The sequence below is a fragment of the Sinocyclocheilus rhinocerous genome, unplaced genomic scaffold (genome assembly GCF_001515625.1).
Source record: "Sinocyclocheilus rhinocerous isolate Xijiao unplaced genomic scaffold, SAMN03320098_v1.1 scaffold1370, whole genome shotgun sequence".
In the NCBI taxonomy this organism is placed as follows: Eukaryota; Metazoa; Chordata; class Actinopteri; order Cypriniformes; family Cyprinidae; genus Sinocyclocheilus; species Sinocyclocheilus rhinocerous.
In genome coordinates, this window is record NW_015635925.1 from 310,583 (window position 1) to 320,364 (window position 9,782).

Consider the following 9,782-nt stretch of genomic DNA (forward strand, 5'->3'; position numbering starts at 1 on the left):
AGGTGAAAACAAAAAAAATGGAATATTCATCCTTACACTATTTTATATAACATGGAGCTGATGACTGACAGGACGAATTGTAAAAAAAAATAATAATAATAAAAAATGCATAACGGAGACAAACAGTCTGCTTTTTTGTTACACAGCTCACCTGCGGTCAGTTGCTGCATTGTAAAGTTGACAGATTTGTATATTGGTTGATCCAAAGAGATGACATTACAACAAACCTATTTACTTATTGTACAGTACATTGTACCATTTGACTTGTAATGTGTTATGTTAAAAATGATTAAAAGACAAACCCACGGTTTCATATTTCTGGTTTCCATTTTTTAAGCGTCTGATTTCCTGTCTGCAGCGGTGGGAGAGGGTGCGAGAAGAAACGGGTTGGTTATGGCTGAAAACTGCCATTCACATACCATACGGCCAGAACCGGAAACCACACCACAGCACACCAATGAAAAGACAAGAACGGCACAATACCAAGTAATAAAAAACTGAGCTGCAGCCAGGCTTAATTATAAAGTCTATCTCAAACCCATACTTTCACATCTCGAAGCGTTGTTTTAGGCCCAAAATGCCCACCAACAATACATAACACACCATAATTTCTCATGTGAAAATGACTTAAATCTGGAGGAATCTAAGGTTTTACAGTCTTGTATTCCAAGAACAGCCAAGGCTCTGACTTCCTACTCTTCTGAGAAATCGCTCCCAGAACGGCCGAATTGGAGAAAATGCTCATGCGTAACGTGCCGAGCAAACAATGTTCTCAACAAAACCTGGACGGTGTTTCAAATGTCAACATATTGGCACCTTTATTGTTTTATACATTATAGATGGACATTATTAAAAGAGAAAGTAAAGGATTCATAAAGAAAAAAAAAACATGCTTTTGCCTAAAACAAAGACATAATGGGACAAACAGCTCCACAAAAAAAAAAAAATAAAATAAAATGCAACAATATAAAGCACTGTATTTACACCATAAACATACACAGACCCAATGCAACAGGCAGAATAAAGTACATCTGTAGCAAATATTTTCTGTATTTCTTGCATTTATTCATGGTCACCTGTGAGGACGACAGATGAAGAAGCCAGACCGTTCCAAACGCAGAAGTAGATTTTGCTACCATGTTTTAAACTACTGAATCCTGCATCACGTCACTGCACAAGAGTCAGAATTGGGATCCAAATATTGTATCTTGTGTTTTGAGAGAGCTAAAAATGATAACCATGTTAAATTAATATCTATAAAGTACCATGGATGTAAGCAAATATACCACTACCTGCTGGGCACTGCACACGTGTGTTGATACCCTTGAATTTTGGGGTAACTCCACCAACATACATCTGTTTTTGGCTACAGCAATAGTTCATAGGTGAAGTCAATACACGGCAGAAAGATTTTTACATAAAAATGGCTTTTCTAATGTGGAATATCAAATTTGTGTAATGTTGAAAAACCAGACCTTTTTCTTAATGGCAAATAACAAACAAACAATGCGATACTGCATCATTATAAAAGTCTTTTAGGTCCAATGACCAGCAAGCACAAGGAAATCTACTTTTTTAATGTCCTTGCCTTATGTCTTTACATCCCATAATTTCATTCCATGCCAAAATATGACCACACACACACACCCTCAACAAGACAAGCATTCAAGAACTCCGTTTTGAATCAAAGACAGGAACAAGTTGAAATCAAATGTTATATTAAAAGGATACAAAATGTTAATTTGTAAAATGATAACCCTCAATGTCTTCAAAAGCATGAGACCCAGCCCAAAAATCCAACATCCCCACCTAAACAAAGAAAAAGTCAATCGACACACTTTGGCCCATGTTGTGTGTGCAAAAAGATATACAAGACATTAAAAATGGAACTGTTCATGTGGTTTCTTTACATCTTTGCTGAGGCAGAGATAGCAGGAGAGAAAGGTGTACAAAACACATCTCGTTCATTCCTCCAGTCCATAGGGGGGGGGCGCTGCTGTACCTCACGCCAGCAATTCACACGCGTCAGTGCTTGCTTTACAAAACAGAAAAAAAGGAAACAAAAACTGAAAGAAATATTTCAGTCGATTTTGACCGCGGCATAAATTTTCCGTATGAACACATAAGCGGCGTAGAAGCCAACCGTTCCCGTTAGCAGCCAGAAAGACAAAACCATCAGGGTTGTGTAGCCAAAATACAACAGAGAGGGAATGAACTCCACAATGTCCAGCTGGGAGGGAAAAAGAAAGAAAGAACTATGTAAATGTTGAGTACATCAAAACAGAGATAAATTTGTTATTGGATAAAAAAAAAAAAATAGACTAGTCATGTAAATATGAATCTTTTATGTCCTAGAAAATGTCAAACTATTTTAATCGATGCTATATCCATCTGTAGTTTGGTGGGGGGTGGGTTTTTGGTTAGCATCAATGTAGATTCTCAAAATTATAAAGGTGAAATGTCATTCTTGTGCAAAGAGTGCCCCAAAAAAAAAAAAAAAAAGTGTAAAGTAAATTTTTCAGACTTCCGCGAACAATCTGCCCATCCTACCACTGGTTGGAGAAAATTTATCTCCGCCACCAAAAACCATTAGTTGAGTAAATAAGCATTTTCATAAATACAAACTTTACTGTAAATTTGAAAACAGTTTTCAATTTAGCTGTCGTGTGAACAGTGACTGTGGTCAAAATAGAGAATTTTATTTAATTTATGAATGTTAGACAATTAGAATGTTTGAGAATTTATTTTACAACTATTTATGAATGTTGCTGAAGGCATTTTTTTTTGTCACACAAGGTTCTGTTTAAACATCTCATTCTCAGAAACACAAACTGCCATAAAATCCCTAGTGTGTGTGTGTACAGAGCATATAAAAAAAGATCAGACTCAGTCTAAATAATGTGTGTACAGTGGGAATCAATTTATTTTACGGTTAATACCAGTTTAAGCCAAAAATAATGTCGTACACCCCCTCTGCCATTAAAAACATAAGGTGCTGAATAGGAAAGACACTTCAGTAAATAAAACGGGTCTACTGTAACAAGCTGAAGTAAAGATAGTTACCTTGTTGACAAAATAGAAAACAGCGTAGACTAGGACATAAAAGGCAGAACCTCCGGACACGAGAAATGTCCTCCACCACCACCGATAGTCCTGTAGGGGGAGGAGCCACAATGATTGACAGGTGTTTATTCAGTGTCTACTGACAGCTCTGTTCAAGTTGTACCACACCGAGTGCACATCGCCTCTATTTTAGAGGTGGTTTAGCATGCTCGCTGTTCATTCAAATCAAGTGACCTTTGCTTTTGTTATCATAACTCTTAATATTTGCCTGTTTATCTTCTGCCTGAGTGAGTGTCTTTGTGTGGACAGATTATAGGAGGTCAACGGGTAAAACAGAAACACCAAATAAATGAAACGGAGCAGCATTTTGGCACACAAGAGGGTCTAAATGTTGTCCGGAGAAGTTTTGAGAGTGGATTTATTGTAATTACATTTTATTTGTATTATACCTGTGGTGTTGTGTTTAATGCATAGCTGTACACGTAACAGCAAATATTTACTGTTGCAAATACTAAACAGCTCAGTTACCTTGAGCTCCATGACCAAATACCCACCTCTGCACAAAGCTGGAAGTACACCATCACAATGCTGATTTGAGAGCAGGAAACCACAAGAATAATGAAGACAAGGAAGAGGAAGCCAAACAGGTAATAAAACTGGTTTTCCCAGATAGCCTATATGAAAGTATAACACACCTCAGTGAGCTTATTTATTCACAACATCAATATATGACATTTTCCAGATGTATGCACTATATAAATTATTCGACTTACACTAAAGATGAAGAAGAGCTCAATAAACATGGCGCCAAATGGCAGGATTCCTGCCATCAGGATACTAAAGAGAGAGATCAATAATCACATCAAGCATGCACTGAAGTTAAACTGCTAAATCAACTATTCACAGACTGCACAAAGAGTGTCACATACCCAACAAACTTGTTCATGTACCAGCGTTGCTCAGGGACCTGGCGGGGAATCTGATTGGTACGAACTGGATTGTCATACGGCTGCTTTCGGAAACCGAAATAGTAGCCCAGATACACGAGAGGCATAGAAATGCCAAACCACATACACAACAGAGCCAGCATTGTAGTGAAAGGAACCTGAAATATGCGCAAATGAGAGATGGCAGTCAGTGTACAAGAACATTCAAGCTGAATAAGAGGAAGTTGCTTGAAGCATACAACTTGACTAGTTTCTGTCTGAAACAAATGGCTGTTCTTCTAATGAATCACACAGACTCATGAATTATCGTTTCAAACAAGTGTTTAAATAAGTCTAATGACTCCTTTACAGAGTAAAACTGTATTACTGACATACTACCAAAAGTTTAAAGGAGACATATTATGCCCCTTTTTACAATATGTAATACAAGTCTCTGGTGTCCCCAGAATGTGTCTGTGAAGTTTCAGCTCAAAATACTCCACAGATCATTTATTATACCATTTTGAAAATGCCTATTTTGAGTGGAAGCAGAAACACGCTGTTTTTCGGGCCCGTCTCTTTAAATGCAAATGAGCTGCTGCTCTCCGCCCCCTTTTCCAGAATAGAGCTGCGCCATTACAGCTCGTTCCTGCTAAAAACATCTGTTTTGGTTCTGATTATCGTGTTTACGCTGAAATCATGCGTTTTAAACCATACGAGTTTAAACTTCTTATATACGGTTTTCTGAGTGCACACATCTGAAGCACATGGACAGAAAGCGGCTGTCACAGCATGTGAGTACTAAACTAAGTTCTCATTCACACACAAGTTTACGTTAAAAACACACGAGTTACAAAAAACAGTCGGTTTTGTCTGTGAAGGTAAACAGCTGGGAAATAAATTGCATGTTCATTTTAGATCTGTGTGGCAGCAGCAATATACATTAAATAAATTAATAAATCACTGCTCTGTTGTCTCCTCTGACGCTGGGACTGTAAATAGTGTTCTGTGCAGCCAATGACAGAACAGTTAGCAAGTTTTGCTCAAACTCGAAAACAGTCACTGGGTTAATCTTTTTCACGTTTCCTTGGTTGGTAGATGCACCGGGGACCTGATTATAGCACTTAAAACCTGGAAAAGTCAGATTTTCATGATGTCACCTTTAAAGTCAGCAAGATTAGTTTTTTGCTTGAAATTAAAATTAAGAAATGAACACTTTTATTTAACAAGAATGCATTAAATTGATCAAAAGTGATTAAAAAAAAAGTACATTGTTACAAAATATTTTTTATTCAATTAAATGCTGTTCTTTTATCATCAAAAACCCTTTAAAAAATTTACCAGTTTCCACAAAAATACTCTGCATAACAACTGTTTTCAACATTGATAATATAATACTTAAAAAATAAAAAAATGTTCCTTTAGCACCAGAATAGCATATTAGCATATAGGATCACACGACACTAAAGACTGGAGTAATGGCTGCTGAAAATTTAGCTTTGCCATCACAGGAATAATTTACATTATAAACTGTATTCTAATAGAAAATAGTTATTTTAAATTGTAATAACATTTCACAATATTTCTGTTTTTACTGTATTTTTGTATGTTTCCAAAAGAAAATTTTTTTTACAGACCCCAATCTTTTGAACGGTAGCGTTATCTCCAAATGGCTAAACTGTTTTGTTTCCTTATTAATTTTAAATTAATAATAAAGTTTATTAACACAAAACCAAACAAACAAGAAAACAAACACATAAATAGCCTTATATAACATTTCTGCCTAAACAGCTAATTGCATCAGTCTGACCAGATACCTACAGCACCAGAAGAGTGTTCTCCCCAGATGAAACAGTTCAAAACAAAACAGATGCTAAAGACGACAGCTGGGTACAGAGTTGCAGTCTAGAGTGACACACATAAACATAAATGTTATTATATCTCTTTATTCTTTCAGCCAGGTAATCTAGTTTATTTTCATGCCACAAATGCATCAAGAGTTTGTACTCACACAGAAAGCGCCTTTCTTCCATTTGTGGCCTTTAAGAGTGCGGTAAAGTCTTCCAGCAAAGTATCCTCCAAACAAACTGCAGGACAAGACACATGGGCAGTGTTTAAATATGGCCACGTTTGAAAAAGCAAAACCTGAAAGTACATGGTGTTTTTATTGTGTATTTACCCCATAAACATGAAGAGGAAGCAGGCTGTTGTCATCAGAGCTCCTCGACTGGATGGAGACAACATCCCGAGCATAGCCACAACTACAAAACACACATGCAGTTTCATCATATCTATGAATCATGTATCAAAAATGTTTAATGAATGAACATTCAACAAGCAAGGGATATGAAGCATTGTATGAATGACAGTCATTCGAATTATGTGGGAAATCTTTTCTGCAGTTCTGAGCGCGCAGATTCCATACAGGCCTGGTCATTAGCAATTAGCTTCATATGCTACCCTAAAACAAAAACAAAAAGATAAGCGTAATACTCACAGATAACAATGAGAATCATGCAGAAGAGCTGGATGCCAGATCCCAACAGGGAACTAAGAATCATGGGATACTGAGGTGGGCGGAAAACGTCACCATGGACATTCTTCCAACCAGATTCCTCCATTGTGTCTTCCTATTAGTGACAAACAGAGATAAAAAGCACTGAGATAACATTATGTAAGAGATAAGAATCAGAAGGCAAGCAACCAATCAGAATGCAGCATCTTACAATGTCATCTTCTCTATTGTAGTTGGCAATGTCCTTCCTCAGCGTCCTTATGATGATCATACTCAGGATGCCTACAGACATACATTTGCTTAGATGCCAAGACACCAGTACAATCGAAAAAGTGCTTCGAAATAAAGCAGACAAATGAGTATGAAGATGAAAATCAGCCTCACCTGACAGAAAGAACACCACGACTACAGAGTTGACGATGGAGAACCAGTGGATCTGCACATCGCTCATGGTGAGGTACGTGTCCCAGCGAGACGCCCATTTCACTTCACTCTCCTGCAATGAAGAACAGAGCAGCTGTTTATGAGACAAACAAGATCATGTAAGGCACAGACAGTATTCTTGACTGAGGCGGCGAAGTGTCTCACCTCCCAGTGCACAGAGTAGGTAAAGAAAATTCTGTTCTCTTTAGTCGGGTCGATCTCCTGAGGGACGGGGGCAACCGTTTCAGGTAATGTGCATGTGTTTCGCTCGTCTGCTTTTATATCTAGAACACATGAGTGAAGGAAGAACAAACAAAATGGTAGTAAATAAACTGAAAATGTCTTTGTGACTTTTTAGGTCTATACACAGTACAATATTTTCAGCATACTAAGTGCATTGTACCAAATTATTCATTTAAATGTAAGTACATAGTTGTTAAGGCCACTTAATATAAAGTGGGTCCAAAAATTGAAATCGCATCATATGACCCCTTTAAATAACACCTCACCTACCCAGACATTTCAACTGTATTGTATTCTTAAATATTTAAATCTATTTTATTTATTTGTATTCATATTTTTATTTATCAGCATAAAATAATGTACTGTTCAAACGTTTGGGATTAGAAAGATTTGTGTTTTTGAAAAGTCTATTATGTTCACCAAAACTGCTTTTATTTGATGGGCAGTGTTTAAATATGGCCACGTTTGAAAAAGCAAAACCTGAAAGTACATGGTGTTTTTATTGTGTATTTACCCCATAAACATGAAGAGGAAGCAGGCTGTTGTCATCAGAGCTCCTCGACTGGATGGAGACAACATCCCGAGCATAGCCACAACTACAAAACACACATGCAGTTTCATCATATCTATGAATCATGTATCAAAAATGTTTAATGAATGAACATTCAACAAGCAAGGGATATGAAGCATTGTATGAATGACAGTCATTCGAATTATGTGGGAAATCTTTTCTGCAGTTCTGAGCGCGCAGATTCCATACAGGCCTGGTCATTAGCAATTAGCTTCATATGCTACCCTAAAACAAAAACAAAAAGATAAGCGTAATACTCACAGATAACAATGAGAATCATGCAGAAGAGCTGGATGCCAGATCCCAACAGGGAGCTAAGAATCATGGGATACTGAGGTGGGCGGAACACATCACCATGGACGTTCTTCCAACCAGATTCCTCCATTGTGTCTTCCTATTAGTGACAAACAGAGATAAAAAGCACTGAGATAACATTATGTAAGAGATAAGAATCAGAAGGCAAGCAACCAATCAGAATGCAGCATCTTACAATGTCATCTTCTCTGTTGTAGTTGGCAATGTCCTTCCTCAGCGTCCTTATGATGATCATACTCAGGATGCCTACAGACATACATTTGCTTAGATGCCAAGACACCAGTACAATCGAAAAAGTGCTTCGAAATAAAGCAGACAAATGAGTATGAAGATGAAAATCAGCCTCACCTGACAGAAAGAACACCACGACTACAGAGTTGACGATGGAGAACCAGTGGATCTGCACATCGCTCATGGTGAGGTACGTGTCCCAGCGAGACGCCCATTTCACTTCACTCTCCTGCAATGAAGAACAGAGCAGCTGTTTATGAGACAAACAAGATCATGTAAGGCACAGACAGTATTCTTGACTGAGGCGGCGAAGTGTCTCACCTCCCAGTGCACAGAGTAGGTAAAGAAAATTCTGTTCTCTTTAGTCGGGTCGATCTCCTGAGGGACGGGGGCAACCGTTTCAGGTAATGTGCATGTGTTTCGCTCGTCTGCTTTTATATCTAGAACACATGAGTGAAGGAAGAACAAACAAAATGGTAGTAAATAAACTGAAAATGTCTTTGTGACTTTTTAGGTCTATACACAGTACAATATTTTCAGCATACTAAGTGCATTGTACCAAATTATTCATTTAAATGTAAGTACATAGTTGTTAAGGCCACTTAATATAAAGTGGGTCCAAAAATTGAAATCGCATCATATGACCCCTTTAAATAACACCTCACCTACCCAGACATTTCAACTGTATTGTATTCTTAAATATTTAAATCTATTTTATTTATTTGTATTCATATTTTTATTTATCAGCATAAAATAATGTACTGTTCAAACGTTTGGGATTAGAAAGATTTGTGTTTTTGAAAAGTCTATTATGTTCACCAAAACTGCTTTTATTTGATTAAAAATACAGTAAATACAGTAATTGAAAAATATTACAATGTCTTCATATAAACAAAATAAGGCTTTGCCTGTGCTCTTTCCGCTCTTTCCAAGGCAACCACTGCATTTTAATCATGATCCAAACAAAGATGCTGCAAATATGCAACATGATCAGTTTTTAAATCTAAATTACATTGTATAATTTCGAAATTTGAAGCAAAAACAGAATGGTTTGACTTCAGTTTTGTGAAACTATACATAAAAATATCTGCATGAAACATAAAATAAATAAAACCTGGAAAAGTCAGATTTTCATGATGTCACCTTTAAAGTCAGCAAGATTTGTTTTTTGCTTGAAATTAAAATTAAGAAATGAACACTTTTATTTAACAAGAATGCATTAAATTGATCAAAAGTGACCAAAAATAAAAAGTACATTGCACTGTGTACATACATGTTTTTACATTGTACTTATATTTTAAAAATACCTGCATGTAATTACATCTGTAATTAATTTCTGTAATTACATTTTTAAATTACACAGTTAACCCACCCTTAAACCTACCCATACCAACAAACCTGTCCCTAACCTTACCCGTATCCCACCTCAATAGCAGCAAAAGTGTTTTGCAATACAATATGAACACAATAAGTACATTGTACTTAATTTTTGATG

General features: G+C 36.7%; 1 protein-coding gene across 1 annotated transcript in view; it reads right to left on the reverse strand.

Moving 5' to 3' along the window:
- Nucleotides 1-816: 816 nt before the first annotated feature.
- LOC107747491 (transmembrane 9 superfamily member 4-like) overlaps nt 817-9,782 on the reverse strand; it is a 15,390-nt gene continuing 6,424 nt past the window's right edge. The window contains exons 4-20 of the mRNA XM_016562024.1: nt 8,609-8,727; nt 8,405-8,516; nt 8,232-8,302; nt 8,003-8,135; nt 7,685-7,766; nt 7,093-7,282; nt 6,889-7,000; nt 6,716-6,786; nt 6,487-6,619; nt 6,169-6,250; nt 6,001-6,076; nt 5,811-5,894; nt 3,993-4,168; nt 3,837-3,900; nt 3,618-3,737; nt 3,064-3,153; nt 817-2,230 (exon numbers count right to left, since the gene is read on the reverse strand). Of these exons, the coding sequence (XP_016417510.1) occupies nt 2,081-2,230; nt 3,064-3,153; nt 3,618-3,737; nt 3,837-3,900; nt 3,993-4,168; nt 5,811-5,894; nt 6,001-6,076; nt 6,169-6,250; nt 6,487-6,619; nt 6,716-6,786; nt 6,889-7,000; nt 7,093-7,282; nt 7,685-7,766; nt 8,003-8,135; nt 8,232-8,302; nt 8,405-8,516; nt 8,609-8,727 (1,865 nt within the window). The 3' untranslated portion in view covers nt 817-2,080. The remainder of the gene's footprint in view (nt 2,231-3,063; nt 3,154-3,617; nt 3,738-3,836; nt 3,901-3,992; nt 4,169-5,810; nt 5,895-6,000; nt 6,077-6,168; nt 6,251-6,486; nt 6,620-6,715; nt 6,787-6,888; nt 7,001-7,092; nt 7,283-7,684; nt 7,767-8,002; nt 8,136-8,231; nt 8,303-8,404; nt 8,517-8,608; nt 8,728-9,782) is intronic.